At 41.7% G+C, this 16,169-nt stretch overlaps 3 protein-coding genes across 3 annotated transcripts; 1 reads left to right on the forward strand and 2 right to left on the reverse strand.

The window, feature by feature from the left end:
* Nucleotides 1-1,270: 1,270 nt before the first annotated feature.
* Nucleotides 1,271-3,782, forward strand: LOC135486091 (uncharacterized). The gene is made up of 5 exons (XM_064768600.1): nucleotides 1,271-1,383; nucleotides 1,776-1,908; nucleotides 2,325-2,503; nucleotides 3,087-3,119; nucleotides 3,646-3,782. Exons 1-5 carry the CDS (start codon nucleotides 1,296-1,298, stop codon nucleotides 3,711-3,713), a joined length of 501 nt encoding a protein of 166 aa, XP_064624670.1. The 5' UTR covers nucleotides 1,271-1,295; the 3' UTR covers nucleotides 3,714-3,782.
* Nucleotides 3,783-4,323: 541 nt separating this feature from the next.
* On the reverse strand, nucleotides 4,324-13,166 carry LOC135486089 (CUB and sushi domain-containing protein 3-like). The gene is made up of 14 exons (XM_064768598.1): nucleotides 13,053-13,166; nucleotides 10,948-11,259; nucleotides 10,139-10,278; nucleotides 9,547-9,742; nucleotides 8,789-8,998; nucleotides 7,929-8,102; nucleotides 7,569-7,751; nucleotides 7,224-7,403; nucleotides 6,711-6,887; nucleotides 6,311-6,511; nucleotides 5,518-5,964; nucleotides 5,381-5,425; nucleotides 4,990-5,077; nucleotides 4,324-4,706 (listed from the first exon to the last, which is right to left on the reverse strand). The coding sequence occupies exons 1-14, from the start codon at nucleotides 13,111-13,113 to the stop codon at nucleotides 4,568-4,570; spliced, it is 2,553 nt and encodes an 850-aa protein (XP_064624668.1). The 5' UTR covers nucleotides 13,114-13,166; the 3' UTR covers nucleotides 4,324-4,567.
* A 331-nt stretch (nucleotides 13,167-13,497) lies between these two features.
* Nucleotides 13,498-16,167, reverse strand: LOC135485983 (receptor-type tyrosine-protein phosphatase beta-like). The gene is made up of 6 exons (XM_064768421.1): nucleotides 16,104-16,167; nucleotides 15,336-15,653; nucleotides 14,720-15,010; nucleotides 14,365-14,553; nucleotides 13,987-14,133; nucleotides 13,498-13,783 (listed from the first exon to the last, which is right to left on the reverse strand). Exons 1-6 carry the CDS (start codon nucleotides 16,165-16,167, stop codon nucleotides 13,680-13,682), a joined length of 1,113 nt encoding a protein of 370 aa, XP_064624491.1. The 3' UTR covers nucleotides 13,498-13,679.
* Between the last annotated feature and the right edge of the window lie 2 nt (nucleotides 16,168-16,169).

Here is a 16,169-nt window from a genome sequence, read left to right on the forward strand (position 1 = left end):
AAAAGAAGCTTAATTACTCTTCATGCAGTCAGCAATTTGGTCCCCATCTAGTCGGAGTCACCGTTGCTCGGCCTCGCTATAAAGTGATGCAGCTTACCCGTTCGATTTACAATATTCGGCCACTTTACTGTCGGTGGTATCGTGTACGATGAAATGGTTCGCGTCTTGGTTGTCTTATCACGTGGTTTAATTGTGATGTTATGACGCACTGGGGCTGGCCTGTTGATTACCGTACATGTAGTTGAGGTTTTCAATATCTCTGAGATGTAGGTAGGATCTGGTGGCACTAAAGGTAGAAATGAGGATTCAAATTTTAAAAGCGTGAGGATACGTATTACGTTGAATTTCAATCAAATTTTAAACAAGCTTTATTTAGCACATTACGCATATCTATGAGCATACGGGTTTACTATAAAACGACCGAGAGAAAACCTATTTGCACGTACACTTACATGTACTTGGCAACTTCGTCGAGAATATTTTTCTGCATGTTTTGCTTATTGTGGAGCCAACATTCGTGGTAATGGTGACTGTATACGCGATTCCGGGGACCAGCCCTTTCAGAGTCGCCCGCGAGGTCCGTACTACTTTCTTCCTCCCAATGGAACCTGTGATTGCTGCCTCTTGGCTCGTCTCCACAACATAGTAGTCCAAGTTGCCAGTCACCGGTTTCCAGCTAATGTCCGCACTTGTTGCTGTGATCCTTCTAAAGTTTATTGTCGCCGGGTCAACGGACTGTGGCCCTGAAGGTATTTCATATATATAATAGTTGCCTTTGAAATTTTATAGAAGAAAAAAGATTGGGTTATTCGCCAAGCCATGGACCTACCAAATGGATGGTAGTGCAATCGTGAGCAATATCAGTACCAACAGAATATTATATGTAAGAGTGGGTAAGACTGTTACCCCTTCTGTTGACTTTTTGATTTTGTAGCGACACGTACGAACAGCAACAATAAACATCTCGCGGGCCTGCGAGTTGCAAGAAAACAAAATTCTACAGCTGAAACCTTTGATCGCCTTCGCTTTCTTTTCTCCCGTGTGCGTTGAGCCTGTAGGCAATAAGGCAATAATCAATCATTAGGAAAACGCATAGCCAGATATTCAATCATTAGGACTGCCTGAGACGTACAAGCTAAAATAAAATTGTTCTATCGGTAATTGGACAAGTAAGATAGATTTTTCTTAGATGTGAACAAAGGCGAATTTTCTCGAATGAGAAGGGCCGAAGCAGTAGTTATTCTAATTTCCTTTTTTTAAATTTAGATCCTGAAGTTTGGAAGACCCTGGATAATATGGTCTTTAGTGGTGAGGCATGCGGTGTAGAAGTACGCATGGACGTTTTCGAGAAGATCGGTGCATTCGGAAACCAGAAATGCGACCGTGAGTAGGCTTATGGTATAAGTTACCCAGACCCCTCATGACCGCGTTGATAAAGGGAGACAATGCGCATGGGTTGGTCGGGGCAGAGATTGGGCGCTCGCTTTGTTTGACTTAAGTAATAGCAAATAATCGTTGTAACATTTTGAAAAGACTTCGATTCACCACGCACGAGATAGAATAGCCACTTTGCTCCTGCATATAACTTGTGACTCTTCAACAAACACTAAAAACCGTCCAAGCTTGACTTGTGTTCAATGATGGGGGGGGGGGGGGGGGGGGGGTGATGGTAGGAAACATTTCACTCTGATTTAGCTTTCCTATAGAGGGAACAGTCAGAAACGGAGAGCTCAAATTATTATCTAAATATGCATAACGTTGTTTCCCGTGCGCAGATGGATGCAACCTGGGTGCCATTGAAGCCAGCCTTCAAGCAAGCTGGGACAAGAGTCAGCCCTTCTTTGATTTCCTCAACGACTGGCTCGAGAACTCGATCAGCCCATGGAGCCTCAAGAACCCAAGTTGCACGTAAGAGATCATCTCAAAATTGATTAAGAGAGATGAATATTTTCATCTGAGGAAAAGGGTCAGCAATTTCCATGCCAAACTTTGTTGTTGTTTTTCACTCTTCTCGCATCATAAATGACATGAAAAGTTTAACCAAAGAAGGTATTCTTTTAAATTTCAAAAGGATACGTTGATCAAAGTTACCTTCAAGTAAAGCCCTGAATGATCTTCCTACTAGTTATCATGAAGACTAAGTATCTCCTAATTTCCTTCCCAATTGTTTTATATCTTGCTTTAGTTAGATATATACATGACTGTATGTGTACCACAAGCTTGTATTTTTTTAAGAAATGGAAACAACCGGCAATACTTTGAGCGTGCGTCTTAATCACCCGGAAGTTTATTGACCATAAGGTCTTTTTAAATCGAATTTTCAGCGAGATTGTTGAGCCCGCCATCATTGCCGTTAGAGACGCCGTTGTAAACTCTGGTAACTGCAAACCAAAAGCACTCGCCGTTTTCCTCGACGGCGGCTATGGCCTCTTCGAAAAGGACGATCTGGGTATTGAAAGTAGTGCTTACAGCCGCTGCAATAGTTTCAGGCATCACAGTGAATGTACGTAAAATCATTTTCCTGTACCACATCATCGGTTTTGGGGCAGTGTAGCCATAAGATAACAAATCTGTGATTCGTGTGTCCTAGCAATCGCACTAAATGGAAACCTACGCCGAATTCATTACCCGGCACTCGAATATCGGCGTCCGCGCAGTCGCGGTTTGCATCTATAATACAACAGTGGTGCGTCCGAATTAACAATACAAAACTCGAAAGCATGTCATGCCGGAGGTCGTTGGATGTTAGTCGCTACATTCTCTATTTTTCAACCAATTTCGAAAATAAAGTACATGCTCGCCATAACAAAGACTCTACAGGCGTTATGAAGTTGCAATTTTGCGTCAAATCGTGTGCAGCGTGTAAACCTACCCGTACTCAGCCAGGGAACTAATACGGAGCCATTAAAACATTTCATGAGAGAAAGAATCAGAAGAACTGGGCACTTTTTATGCAATACTTGTTTAAATTCGTTCCTTCTTTGCTACTGATGGTGATGTATTGCTCCCCATATAGCACCCCTATTTAAGGAAGCGATTCAAAGCAATGTCATACTAACCTTGTACCTTTTTAATTCTTTCTTCAGTTTTTAAGAGCCACTACAGACAGTGGCCAACAGGTAAGTATTGTTTCGACAAGTTAGATGTTCCCGGTCTTAGATTTATCCAGGTCTCTCGCTCTCAGAAATAAAGGTTTTTGAGCTTTTGAGAAACATTTTTAGGATTAACGGCCAACACAAATATGCACTCTGTTAGAGGCTTTTAATTTCATTGAAAAATCTTTGCGGGTGCGCATTTTTGTTGGCTGAAACCCCAGGTCAAAAACCTTTTTTCTGTGATTGTTGGCCTTCGGCCTGTTTGATACAGACACTCCAGCTAGGTAGACAGACCGTATAGGTATGATGTCTTATCCAGCCTAGCCGAGGGTTCTCCTCATCTAAAGTCGCAAATGACTTTGATGTCCAGGTTTCTTAACTTGGTTGTACTTTATCAAAAAATGATGAACGGGAGTATTATAGTATACAAGTTGCATCGTAGCAGTTACGGGTGCTTATTTGGAGAGAACTGAATCGTTATACACATTCACATTTTTTGGTATTAACAGAAAAATTATTACAAATGGCAATTTCCCCGTCTTTTTTTCAGACGCCCATGGCATTGCTCAGGTTATCATGAGCAACATGCTAGTAGTAGGAATAGAGAGAACATCGTAACAGATCTCGATTTCCGACCTTGGTGTGAATCACTAATCAACTGAATAACATTCGTTCGGCTTAATAAAACGTGTCAGTCTTACTTTCTTTGTGCAAAAGACGTGGCAGTTTTAACAGCCATAATGGAATCCGGCCTTTGGAATCAAAATAAAGCCTATATCGGGAGATCTGCCTCTCGAAGAATGGCACCCGATGCGTATATAGGCGATTACCGGGGTATGCGAATGAACAGAGAGGAGGATGAGAGAGTGATTTCCAAGAAACTGATCTGTGCAGTAAGGAGACTGGGTACACGTGCCAATGCATGTACACGTATGTTCTGTAAGACCTGTAGAACTCGGTATCCTTTCAGTCACTTTGTGAACAACAACCCGGTCCACCTGGCTCTAGCCTATTCTAAGTAGGCTTTTCAACACAGTTGAATAAGTTCCAATTGATTTTATGCAAATTGTATTGTTTTTCGTTCTTTCTGTATCTATATATGGAATACACTTGACCTACTGGTATGATTGGTATATCAACGTATTTTCTTCACCTCCACTGATTTACTTTTGAAAGGTAGTTGGAAATATTGTACAATATAAATAAAATGAGCAGCAACATGTTTTGGTGATGAAATGTTTTATTAAATGATTGTAACATTATATAGCTAACAAAGATACCAATCTTAACTCACCCGGCCCCATTAATTTCTGATGATATTTTTCAAGGCGAAATATGAAGAATGAATGAAATACTAATTTTCAAAATCTATACCTTTTGTTAAGTTGTATAGAGAATCCTTCGATCTGCTTGGATATTATCACCGTAATCTTACTTCCTCTGTATTTTTTCACTGGCGAATTAGTTTTTCTTTAATTATTGAAACTTGCTTGGTGTGCATCAATAGCCCGTTCATTATCCCCTGGGGTCACGTTGACCGAGTCCAGGTCATACAGTTGATTCTCGAAGGCACCACCATCATTCGTCAATCTCTCACTCGGAACTGCGTTACTGTAATTCAAAGCGCCGGTAAATGTAGAACTGAATTTACTGTTACAAACATTATAACACGCAAGAGAAAATGAGTATTTGTTTTTATTGCAAATTCTACAATCAAAATCTCAGTTGTAACGTTTTCACTAACCAAGCTATAATCTGAGATGCCATACCAAGCCTAGGAGGTCCCGCGACGGTTAATGACCTTATACTTGATACTGTCATACTGGAGTATCCGGCCATTATTTTACTTGATTCTGAAGTCCTCACAATTCATCACTCGTACCAATATACTTACGATTTCCTAATGTACCAAATGGCAACCACGACCAATACAATCACAAGTAACGCACAGCCAACGCCAATGCCAATGTATTCACCACTCTCTGCAAGGAAAATGCACATAACACACGGTAAACTCAGCCGTAAATACTTAGATTTTATGAATAAATGGTCTTGTTGTTTATATTATTTTAGCCGTTGTTTATAGGTAGGTCTCAACTTGATGCCTATCTCAGGATGAGACTCTGGGTATAATATTTGAGCATCTACAGGATCATATATCTTAACCTGAATCGAGCAACACGTTTTCTAAGAATCATCCCTGCACTTATAAAAAATAAACCTTCCTTCTTAGTGCTGGAAGATACTGCAACTTTACTTGAAACCTTTGGCTGCGCAACACTTACTATCTTTTCCACCTTCAGTTTGCTTTGCATTGGTACCATTCCCTTCTGAAAGAAAAGATGTAACCAGGCATGAACTACATTACAGTCATTAGATTATTCGACGAGTCATAAATATTACGGGAATGCATCATCATTACCTGTGTTCAGTGTGGAATTTCCCGTGCTGACCGTCGAAATATCAGTGGTCGCTGCAGTCGACAGTTGCTTCGTCGTAGTAGCGCGTGGTTCCTTGGTCGTAAAGTTAAGAGTTGGAGTAACGCCCGCCGTAGTACTTTCATGGGAGTTGTCAGTTGTTGGCGTTCTTGTCGAAAAACGGCCACTCGTTACGGTTGCTGTGGAATTGGGTTCAACGGTGACAACTTTAATAGGTGAAGAAGTGGTTTCAGAAGCAGTGGTATTTAAAATCCACTCTGTAGAAGGTACAGATGTTGTGCCTTCCTTTATAGCTGCGCTGGTGGAAGTTGATTCCGGGGACGTTGTGGGTGAAGTGGGTGTTGTCGTTGTTGTTTGTGTTGCTATCGATGTTACTGTTACTGTAGTCGTTGTCGTTGTCGTTACGGGTTTGACTGGCGGCGAAGTTGGTACTGAAAAAAAAGGTTGAAATCTTGCTTCATACTCACGTCTAACATTCGTATCACACAGACGGGTTTAGCTTTACAATCCGTGCGAGTCTAATAAAGTGACAATATGGATTATTTGGTAAATTTGACCAGTACTGTTTTAGACACACGCTTCAGAAGCGGCTAGTTAGATTTTCTGTCATTTTACCTAAATCCCTGCCATACCATTTCAGGCCATTGCCTGCATCAAAACTCTATCGGCCTCCTCAGTATTCTCAATGAGACTGAGAGACCATAATTATTCGCAAGTAAAGTTTAAGTCCCTTAAACCTTAATGCAAAGCTGAATAAATACACGCCGGTCATCCTACCTGGAGCAAAGAGGCAACCTTGTGTTACATTAACACTCCACTCCTTAGTTTCTGTGCAGCGTGCCTCCTTTTGTTTGACCGACCAATCTTCGTCGAAGAAGAAGCCAGGCCTGCACTCCACCGTTACGACGTTCCCATAGGCATGACCCACCCAATCTGCATCCGCGTTAGTGAGGTTGTCAAGAGTGGGGCAGCGAACCCCTGCAGAAAATTAAAATAGTTTTGCATAATTCAGTGATCGTTGAAATTGCGATATGGTGATTGCTCCAACCGATTAGTGGTTCTGGTGTCATGTTTTGTGCACTATTTTTACGGGCACTGTATCAGCGTTTTGCATGTTATTCGATGAAAAAAATGTAGATGCACCCTTAAGTCTATTTCACAAAAAATGGACACTTACTGGGGCAGCCAAAGATGACTACAGACCATTTACCAGTTGGCAAACAAACAGCTGTCTTGTCAACCGTCATTATGGCCTCGTGACCCTTGTCACACGTTATGTTCGCTTGACCGCCAATCATCAGACTGTCATAAGTCACATTGACGCCATATACGTTTGGTATTGGACACGTGATAACTGCAAAGAAGACGTGATTATTAGGAACGAATACCTGATAACTGAGAAAAAGAAGTGAACATCACAATTGAGCAAAATCGCCAACAGTAAGGCCTTGAATTAGCAGTTTAGTGTAACGGAGTCAAAGCGCAGTTCATTCAACGAAAAAAGGCATTTTAAAAATTGGTGGGGAGGCAAAACACCACTGATACTGATAGGCCTACCTCTTAATGCAGTTCATTCTACAAAAAGTTATAACATGGCATCGAAGCTCAGACTAAAATTGTTCATTAAATAGCAATAGCAATATTGTCCGCGATATACGAACTACGTTACACCTATAGTTTTTGCCCCTACCTTCACAAAACAGCTCTGGTCCACTCCACGACCCAGTTTCCAAACACTCCCTCTTCCCATCCGTACTGTTGACCAATCGGTACCCACTCTTGCAGGTGTACGTCACCACCGCTTGGTATTCGCGGTCGACATTTTGAATGTCACCGTTCAAGGGGGCTGTCAGAGCCGGACATCTCACCACTAAAATGGTCAAAGAACATTTTTCCATCCGCAAAAGTGTATTGTTTCCACAATCTCAAAGGAGGATTGTGTTATACTGTAATTAAATGGCACAAATGTATTTTTTGAAGATTCAGCTTTCTCAAAAACCTATGTGTGATATTTTTCAAATTTGATGAAGCTCACCGTCACATGTGGGTAATCTTCCGCTCCAGATACCATCAGCCTGACAGGTGATGTTAACGGGCCCGTTCAAAGTGTAGCCCTTGTTACACTCGAAGGCAAGTACCGAGTTGGTAGTCGATCCATCCCCTATGACTTGGCCAAACGTGGGGTCACCAATCTCTTGGCAGCCTATGCTTTCACTAACTGAAAAAAGTGCGAATCGTGTAAGGCAATATTGACATAAAGCTCTTGCGAACATTCCCACCTCAAGATTGGAGCATTGTATTCAATATGCACAAAGAGTAACGGTCACGAAGGCCTCCTATTTCAGTCGTTAACGAAAGAGCATGTCGTTCTCGGAATGTAAAAATTGTTGCTTACACTGGCACACTGGTGTCGTCCCATTCCAAGTGCCTTCCTTTTGACAAACCCGGACAGATTCGCCCACCAGGTAGAAATTTTCATCGCAAGTGAAGATAGCTTTACTCCCGATTGCCTCACTGTCAAATTTAACACTGCCATACTGCGGTCCGCCAAGCCTGGGACACTTGATTTCTGAAGAGAAAAATACATTCAATATTTGTATGCCAGCGAGAATGCATGAGAAAACTGTGTTGCATTGTGTCAAAGGCGCGATTGCGAGAACGCGCGCGTCCCGGATTTGTAAGATTCAAGCTAAATCGCACTCCCAGTCGGTGAAAACCTACCCAGAGACTTAGAAATGCTTGTGATGTACTTGCGGCGAACTTGCGATGGTGATGCGATGATCCTGCGGCCGTTTTTGTAACTGAATATTCAACGGAATAATATTCCGCTAGCAGCAGTTTTGCCGATTACGATGTATTATGCTCAAAAACGCAGATGCAGCTCCTTGTCGACTGGTGGTGATCAGAAATTGTATTGACCACACCTCATCGCAAGACCGTCGTAAGAAATCGGAATGATGGTCATGGCTTCCCTGCTTGTCTAATGGATGTCATTCCAGAGCAGAGCAAATCACGTTTTCTCCGACTTTTTCTCGCAGATCTGTAGGTAACTGGTACGTAGTAACCGAAAGTGGAAAAAGGTTATAGAAAACTTGTGCTCGTTGAGCAAGAACATGATTCATTTTCAAACCTCCAGTCATATAAATACACTATCTCCCGGCGTCGTCTTCTTTTCAAGATAATGCTCAGTGTAAGGAACCGACAAATATTGTCCAAAATGTGTGATGACGCCGGCATTCTGCACCCGATACTTACGAATACAGGTTGGCCTCGGTGCCTCGGTCACCTGGTGCCATTTCTTGTCACTTGCACAGGTCAAGGCCAACTCGTCCAGGTCATTACTGTACCTGTAGCCATCATTGCAGCGGAACTTGGCAATGTAGTTTTCGTTGTAGAGAGCTTGCGGGTTGGTGTGTGTTCCATATGTAGCGTTGGCGGGTAGGTCACTCTTCTTGCATCCCAAGACTGTAGTCAACAGAATGATATCGGCGCTTATATATCGTTACCAAAGGCAATAGCGGATTTGTAATCCTCCTGGGAAGCCAATCATGCTCGTAAGAGCTTCGGATTGATCAAATAATATAAATATAGGTAAACTTTGGAATCTTGCTACAAGTATCCGTTGTTGTAATGAGACGCAATGTCTCATAAAATCTTTTTTAAACATTGTTTTCGTTTGTACATGATCGTCCTTGTCGGTGCTTGAGAAACACGAAGATAAATACATCTGTGTGACCCCTACAATACTATTGTCAAGTTGAGACTTGGACATGGGAACAACAAAGAAATGACGAATTGTGTATTATGTCATAGTGTTCCCCATCATTGTTCCCCATCAGATTGAAGCCTTGTGTGCCTCCTAGGCACAGAAAGGATTGAGTAAGAATTACACAGTGGAGGAACATATAAACGCATCAGAAATTCGCAGGGTGTCCTAGATGATTGGAACAGATATAAGTATTGCTTGTATAACACGACTGCGTGTATTGTAAAAATGTTCATGTTCAACTCACCAGTAAACTGAATCCTGAATCCAAGTCCCTCTTTCCGGGACCAGAAAACGACGTTGCTGTTTCCCAGTGTGTCCATCACCATATTGAATATATCCTTCTCACAGAATTTTTTTGAGTTTTCACCTGCATATTCTGTTAAATTTGAAATTGTGAGGTACGCATTTCTGCAGCTGGTTCCAAGGTTGAATGAATACACCTACAGGAGATAAAATGCAATCCTAAAAAATACTATTCCGAGAAGAAACTGCCTGCACTTCCCGCGATATTTGCCAGCGCTCTTCTACAGTATGTGATCATGGTGATATAAAATGTTAGTAACTCTTCCTGTGCGCAACTGTTAGCTAGCATTGATTTCCAAGATGACCGCTGGAAGGCCAGGTCACTTGGCAAAAAGGAAAAATAGAGAGGTACATATATCATTGACTCAACTTTCAATAGTCCCAGCTGTTACGAAACATGCTCCGCCAAAGGACAACAGTTCAGCAGACGACTCAGATGCCACGCGGCAGGGATAACCTCGGCTCACCATTCAGCTGAGTAGCTGAAAGAACATATATTTGTTGTTTTGTGTATCTATCGACAGCATAATTACCTTGAACGAAATGTGCTGCCCTGGGGGGACGATGATTTGCCACTTGCAGTTGTTGTCAACGGGAGAGTATAATGGGTAGTTCGGGCTGATGATGTCACTCTCTTCTACGTCTTCATATGTTCCATTACAAATTGGGATTCCTTGATGAATATAGAATTGTTTGGCGATAAGTGTCGACGACAATGGAGGGGTGAGGGACCGTTTTGCGAGGGAATTATTTAACTTATGGCGTATATTGAGGAACATTCCGGTGATTTTGTGTGCTCGTCTCCATGGCCGTTTAAGTAATGCCAAAGCTCCTGCGGTCAAGATCGGAAAAGTGAAAATGCAGTTGCACAACATTTATAATTTGTGTTGCTTTCCAACACAACAGTTGCAAAAACATAATGTGCTGCTTCCAAACACGCGGCCAGCCACCGTTCGAGGCCTCCGCGGGAAGGCCCTCCAGTCAATGCTGGGTCGGACGTGGTGTCCTCGAAGAAAATGCATGTACAGTGGAACCCCGGTCGGCGACCACCCCGCTATGACGACCAATCGCCGGTCCCGGTTTGCTCTCTAGTTACCATAACAAGGCCCCCGGCTCAAAATGAAGAAACATCATCAGCCCCAAAAAAATTGGCTTTGAAAATTTTTCAGAATTAATTTTGGCGGGAAAACTTAATCATGCAATTTGTCCCCGGATTTTCAACTTCACTTACACGACCACCCCGGTGACGCGACCATTCAACATAGGTCCCATGAGTGGTCGTGTTACCGAGGTTCCACTGTTCAAATGTAAGGACGTAGAAATAAGATTTACATGTACATACCTTCTATAAGGAACTCAAATCCTTTACCATTTCCGTTCGTACCATCGAAGGCGATGCATACCTCCAAACCTGCACTAAACACTGTGTCTTGCTTTGGTTGATAAAACCATGAGTATCGTTTTAATTCCAAACCTTTGCAATCAATGCCATTGGCAGCCCCTTCGGCGATTGTGACGCTATCTCTTTCAGTTAAGGACAACGTTTTCAGAGCGACCCGAGGACGAAGACCAGTACCGAACTTGAAGCTTTTCGCCACCTTGCTGCCAGGTGGATACACGGACGGGTAGTTTGGTGATGTGAATGTCTCACCCGCTGAAATTACGAATAAAAAATATAAATCAACCACGTCATTTGCAATAAAGGAGGTCCTTCTGAAGGCAATGTTCGTATTTTATCACACATTTTTCATGTAAAATAAGAAATAAACATGCCATAAATTAGCCATGAATATAAATATAAACATGAAATGAGTACAGCTATGTTATCACAGCAGCCAGTGCAAAAAATCCGGCAAGTAAATTCTATCTATATCATTATCTACGCTACAGCATTGCTTAAAGCGGATGATAGCCCTGTTTTCTTAAACTACAATGTCAAACAAAAATGTGCAAAACGAATAGAACGGGGACGTGTTTGGAGAAGGAGGACGCTTTTGCACAAAGTCTTCAACATATTAAGATGGGGAGGGTCCACCTGACCTTGAAATAAAATTTGCAAATTGCACTGAACATCATCACTTTCTGCGCTGCGAATCCATGCGATTTTGAGATTTGCGATGTCACTGATCAACATCTGAAATGTCCCTCTACGAGATCAAATTTAATTGTGATTAAAATCTAGCACCAGTGCACTCATCGTATTATCAAGTATGTATCCATACTTGGTGTTATCAAATGTCAACACGCCAGATCAATGGCAGGTTATCATCACTTTAACACCTTTGGTCATTAGCCCATTAAAATTCAACTGACAAGTGTCTTGTGTATACATTAATCCAGTGATAAACATATGCACTGACCGCGAATCGATACTAAGAAGTATCAAACGACATGGTAGTAGTAGTAGTAGTAGTAGTAATTTTATTGCTCAATCTAACAAGATAGACAGTGCACAGTAGAACACACAATGATACACAAATTAACGTTACATGAATGTACAAGACGGAGACCGGTGAAATTGTTCGGAAGCTCTTGGAGTGAACAGAACGTTGGAGTAGATAGAACGTTCTATTTACTCCAAGGGAAGCCATACAATAATTTACAATAATATTGTTAAATACTATCTAGTACCAGTAGGCCTAGTCAGAAAGAATCGATCTATCCTGTGACTAACTAGAATACCGGGTAGAATTTTTGAGAACTAGAATTATTAGGTAGGATTCTTGAGTGCTCTTTTATTGAGACAGGCTATGATAAAATTGATAACAGATTTACCAATTTCTGAGTCCCCGTGATTGTATGACATAAGAAAGGAGAATTCAAACGTTCTCTCAGTGACAATACTTCCATTTAGATGGGGAGTTTTCAAAAGCCTGTGGATCGTTTGTGTGTGTCTAAATATACGGGGTGGCGGAAGATCTATAGGACTGATACAAAGTCACTTTGATAAGAAGATGGATTTTATCTTATGTTTATGATACACTGTAGTAGTAGGGCTTTCATCATCAGAGGCCTACTACTATAAAACAGACTACAATTTTAATTTTTGTTATACATGTAGGAGGTGAATAAAAGAGCTTGGAAAGTCCGACTCCCTGTGTTAAGATGTCTTAATCGGTTCAAATGTTGAACGTCAATCTCGGTAAAGGTCCATTCTACTAATCCCCGATATGCAAGAAATTCGAACACTTTCTATTTCTATGTACATTAGAAACATATTCAATTTATAAAATGGATTTTTTTCGGACGTTTTTTCATGCTCACTGTCTTCACATGAACGGGTTTTTGGGACAGTGGTGAGTTAACGAAAGGGATTAGAGGCATTTGTCAACCAGAGTGATTTGGAACGAAAATGCTCTGAAAATCATATTCTCTCATGATCTATAGTAATATTTGATTTTACAGTCTGTCATAGGTAGCCCCCGATGCCTTAGCCTGAGTACTTACCCACGTAACCACTGGTGACTAACACAACCAGGGCAAACGACAGAGCGCGAAGGGCCACCATGTCCGCTGTCTGCGGTAGCCGTGTAGAAAGATCCAGACTGTCCGAAGTGCTGATTAATTAATTCGATGATTGCGCATGCGTCTGAACATGACTCGGTGCTCCACTTCCATGGTGATCTCTTGGCTAATCTCAATTGGTCAAGTACCAGATATGATATATGTTGTGGCAGGCACAAAGTGGAAAAATAACTATGAAAATATCTGTTGTCTAATCCATAATGAAATTTTTTAATCCCATTTAGAACAAAATGTCAATAACAAGATGAACATGATGTCCACATTCTCCTATCGTTGATGATAACGTGTAACTGATTATCTTAAACATACCTATGTAGAAACGGAACAAACACTTATATATCAACCGAAAAAAAACAATTGTTGAACATGCTTTTTTTATTGTTTAGCACTAAAATGTCTGTAATAAATATTTTTACATGACACGGTAGGTTTCCAACATAGACCCACGTTAAGATGTTGGTATAGACAAACAAGTGGCTAGCCGCCCCGGAAAGTCCACAGACGAATACATGTACTTTCATTCTTGCTTGGCCAATTTGAGGGTAGTTGCTATATCGTTCCGGGTAAATCGTCGTAGATCACTGAAGAAAGATGCTGACAATTTTCATACGTTGGGTTACTCATTGTGGCCCCGCAATCTTCACCAGCGTTTCCTGCAAGGCAAAAATACGAGATGATATGCCACGGCAACACTGCGTTAGGCCCAATTGAGTTTTGATTAGTAAAATTCACCCGCTGCCGTGGTTGGCGTCTTTTGAGGGTAGGACATGACACTACTTTGCACCGTGACGCCCTTCGATCATTATTCTAATTTCAAAGCAATAGTGCGGACTTTTAATTTACTGATAACTCCTACCTTTGCTTGTCCAGCAGGCAGCGCCATTCTGTCTTAACACTAAACCGATGACAAGAGAAACACCTACTGCCATTAGTACCACAACAACGGTTACAGAAATGATAATATTGTAACCCGAGTGTGGCTCCGAAGATGCTGGAACTATTCCTGGAAGGTAAGATGCGGAACAATTAAGAGCCCGAGCAACAGTAAAACAAACATGTAATCAAGATTGACAAATAAATCATTGCTTATTCGTGGACAGATTTATAAAAACTGTTGATCAAGGCATCCGATTTCAAAAGAAGCTTAATTACTCTTCATGGAGTCAGCAATTTGGTCCCCATCTATAGTCGGAGTCACCGTTGCTCCGCCTCGCTATAAAGTGATGCAGCTTACCTGTTCGATTTACAATATTCGGCCACTTTACTGTCGGTGGTATCGTGTACGATGAAATGGTTCGTGGCTTGGTTGTCTTATCACGTGGTTTAATTGTGATGTTATGACGCACTGAGGCTGGCCTGTTGATTACCGTACATGTAGTTGAGGTTTTCAATATCTCTGAGATGTGGGTTGGTTCTGGTGGCACTAAAGGTAGAAATGAGGATTCAGATTTTAAAAGCGTGAGGATACGTATTACGTTGAATTTCAATCAAATTTTAAAAAAGCTTTATTTAGCACATTACGCATATCTATGAGCATACGGACTTACTATAAAACGACCGAGAGAAAACCTATTTGCACGTACACTTACATGTACTTGGCAACTTCGTCGAGAATGTTTTTCTGCATGTTTTGCTTTTTGTCGAGCCAACTTTCGTGGTAATGGTGACTGTATACGCGATTCCGGGGACCAGCCCTTTCAGAGTCGCCCGCGAGGTCCGTACTACTTTCTTCCTCCCAATGGAACCTGTGATTGCTGCCTCTTGGCTCGTCTCCACAACATAGTAGTCCAAGTTGCCAGTCACCGGTTTCCAGCTTATGTCCGCACTTGTTGCTGTGATCCTTCTAAAGTTTATTGTCGCCGGGTCAACGGACTGTGGCCCTGAAGGTATTTCATATATATAATAGTTGCCTTTGAAATTTTATAGAAGAAAAAAGATTGGGTTATTCGCCAAGCCATGGACCTACCAAATGGATGGTAGTGCAATCGTGAGCAATATCAGTACCAACAGAATATTATATGTAAGAGTGGGTAAGACTGTTACCCCTTCTGTTGACTTTTTGATTTTGTAGCGACACGTACGAACAGCAATAATAAACATCTCGCCGGCCTGCGAGTTGCAAGAAAACAAAATTCTACAGCTGAAACCTTTGATCGCCTTCGCTTTCTTTTCTCCCGTGTGCGTTGAGCCTGTAGGCCTACTTACTGGCGTAGAATCCTGTCGATGTCACCAAGCTTTCATGAGCCCCCCTCACGACCATAACTTCCACCACATACCAATAACCGGGTATAAGCTTCGTGATAGAAACGTCGAGGTCGGGAGATATGGATGCTATGATGCTTGGGTGCACCTTTGCCCCACTTCCCATCGGCGTTATTTGGATTCTGTAAAATTCGAAGTTTCCCGCTAGTCTGCTCCATGAGACCTTTGCTGTTGTCGTTGTAACGTAATCTATCCCGATATACATGTGTCCTACTTTCCACAATTCTGGAAGATCTTCGGATGTGTAATCATAGGTCGGAGCTGCAAGAGAATAGAGGAGTGAAATACTGTTTGTAGATCCCCTGACGAAAGATAATTTTTTTACCAAGTGTCCATGAAGGTGCGGCGGCAATCTACACACTTCAGTATTCAGTTCACACATTGTATCACCTGCAACCCTTGAAAATGTATTCTCAATTTATTCATGCATTAAGGGATTACAGCTGACGATGCGTGAGTTGGCTCCCTGGAAAAGCACGTATTCTACGCCTATCGATCACTAGACCTTCAATAAAACGTGTTCATGCGTCTATCTCTTTTTACCTTTTATGAAACTACACGTAATGTCAGATGTCCTTTAAAGTGACAGCACTATAATTCTAAAACCAACGCATTATCCAACTGATGTCCCACAGGCTGATTTCAGGGCTTTCTCAAAATTGTTAGCCTACATCTTAATTTTTATTAGTAAATAATGTAGTGTGCACTTACCAGCTCCAACTGGAAACAACGATAAGTTGAGAACAAAAGACACGATGATGAACCAGTGTTCCATTG

This window comes from Lineus longissimus, chromosome 4 (genome assembly GCF_910592395.1).
Source record: "Lineus longissimus chromosome 4, tnLinLong1.2, whole genome shotgun sequence".
Taxonomy (NCBI): Eukaryota; Metazoa; Nemertea; class Pilidiophora; order Heteronemertea; family Lineidae; genus Lineus; species Lineus longissimus.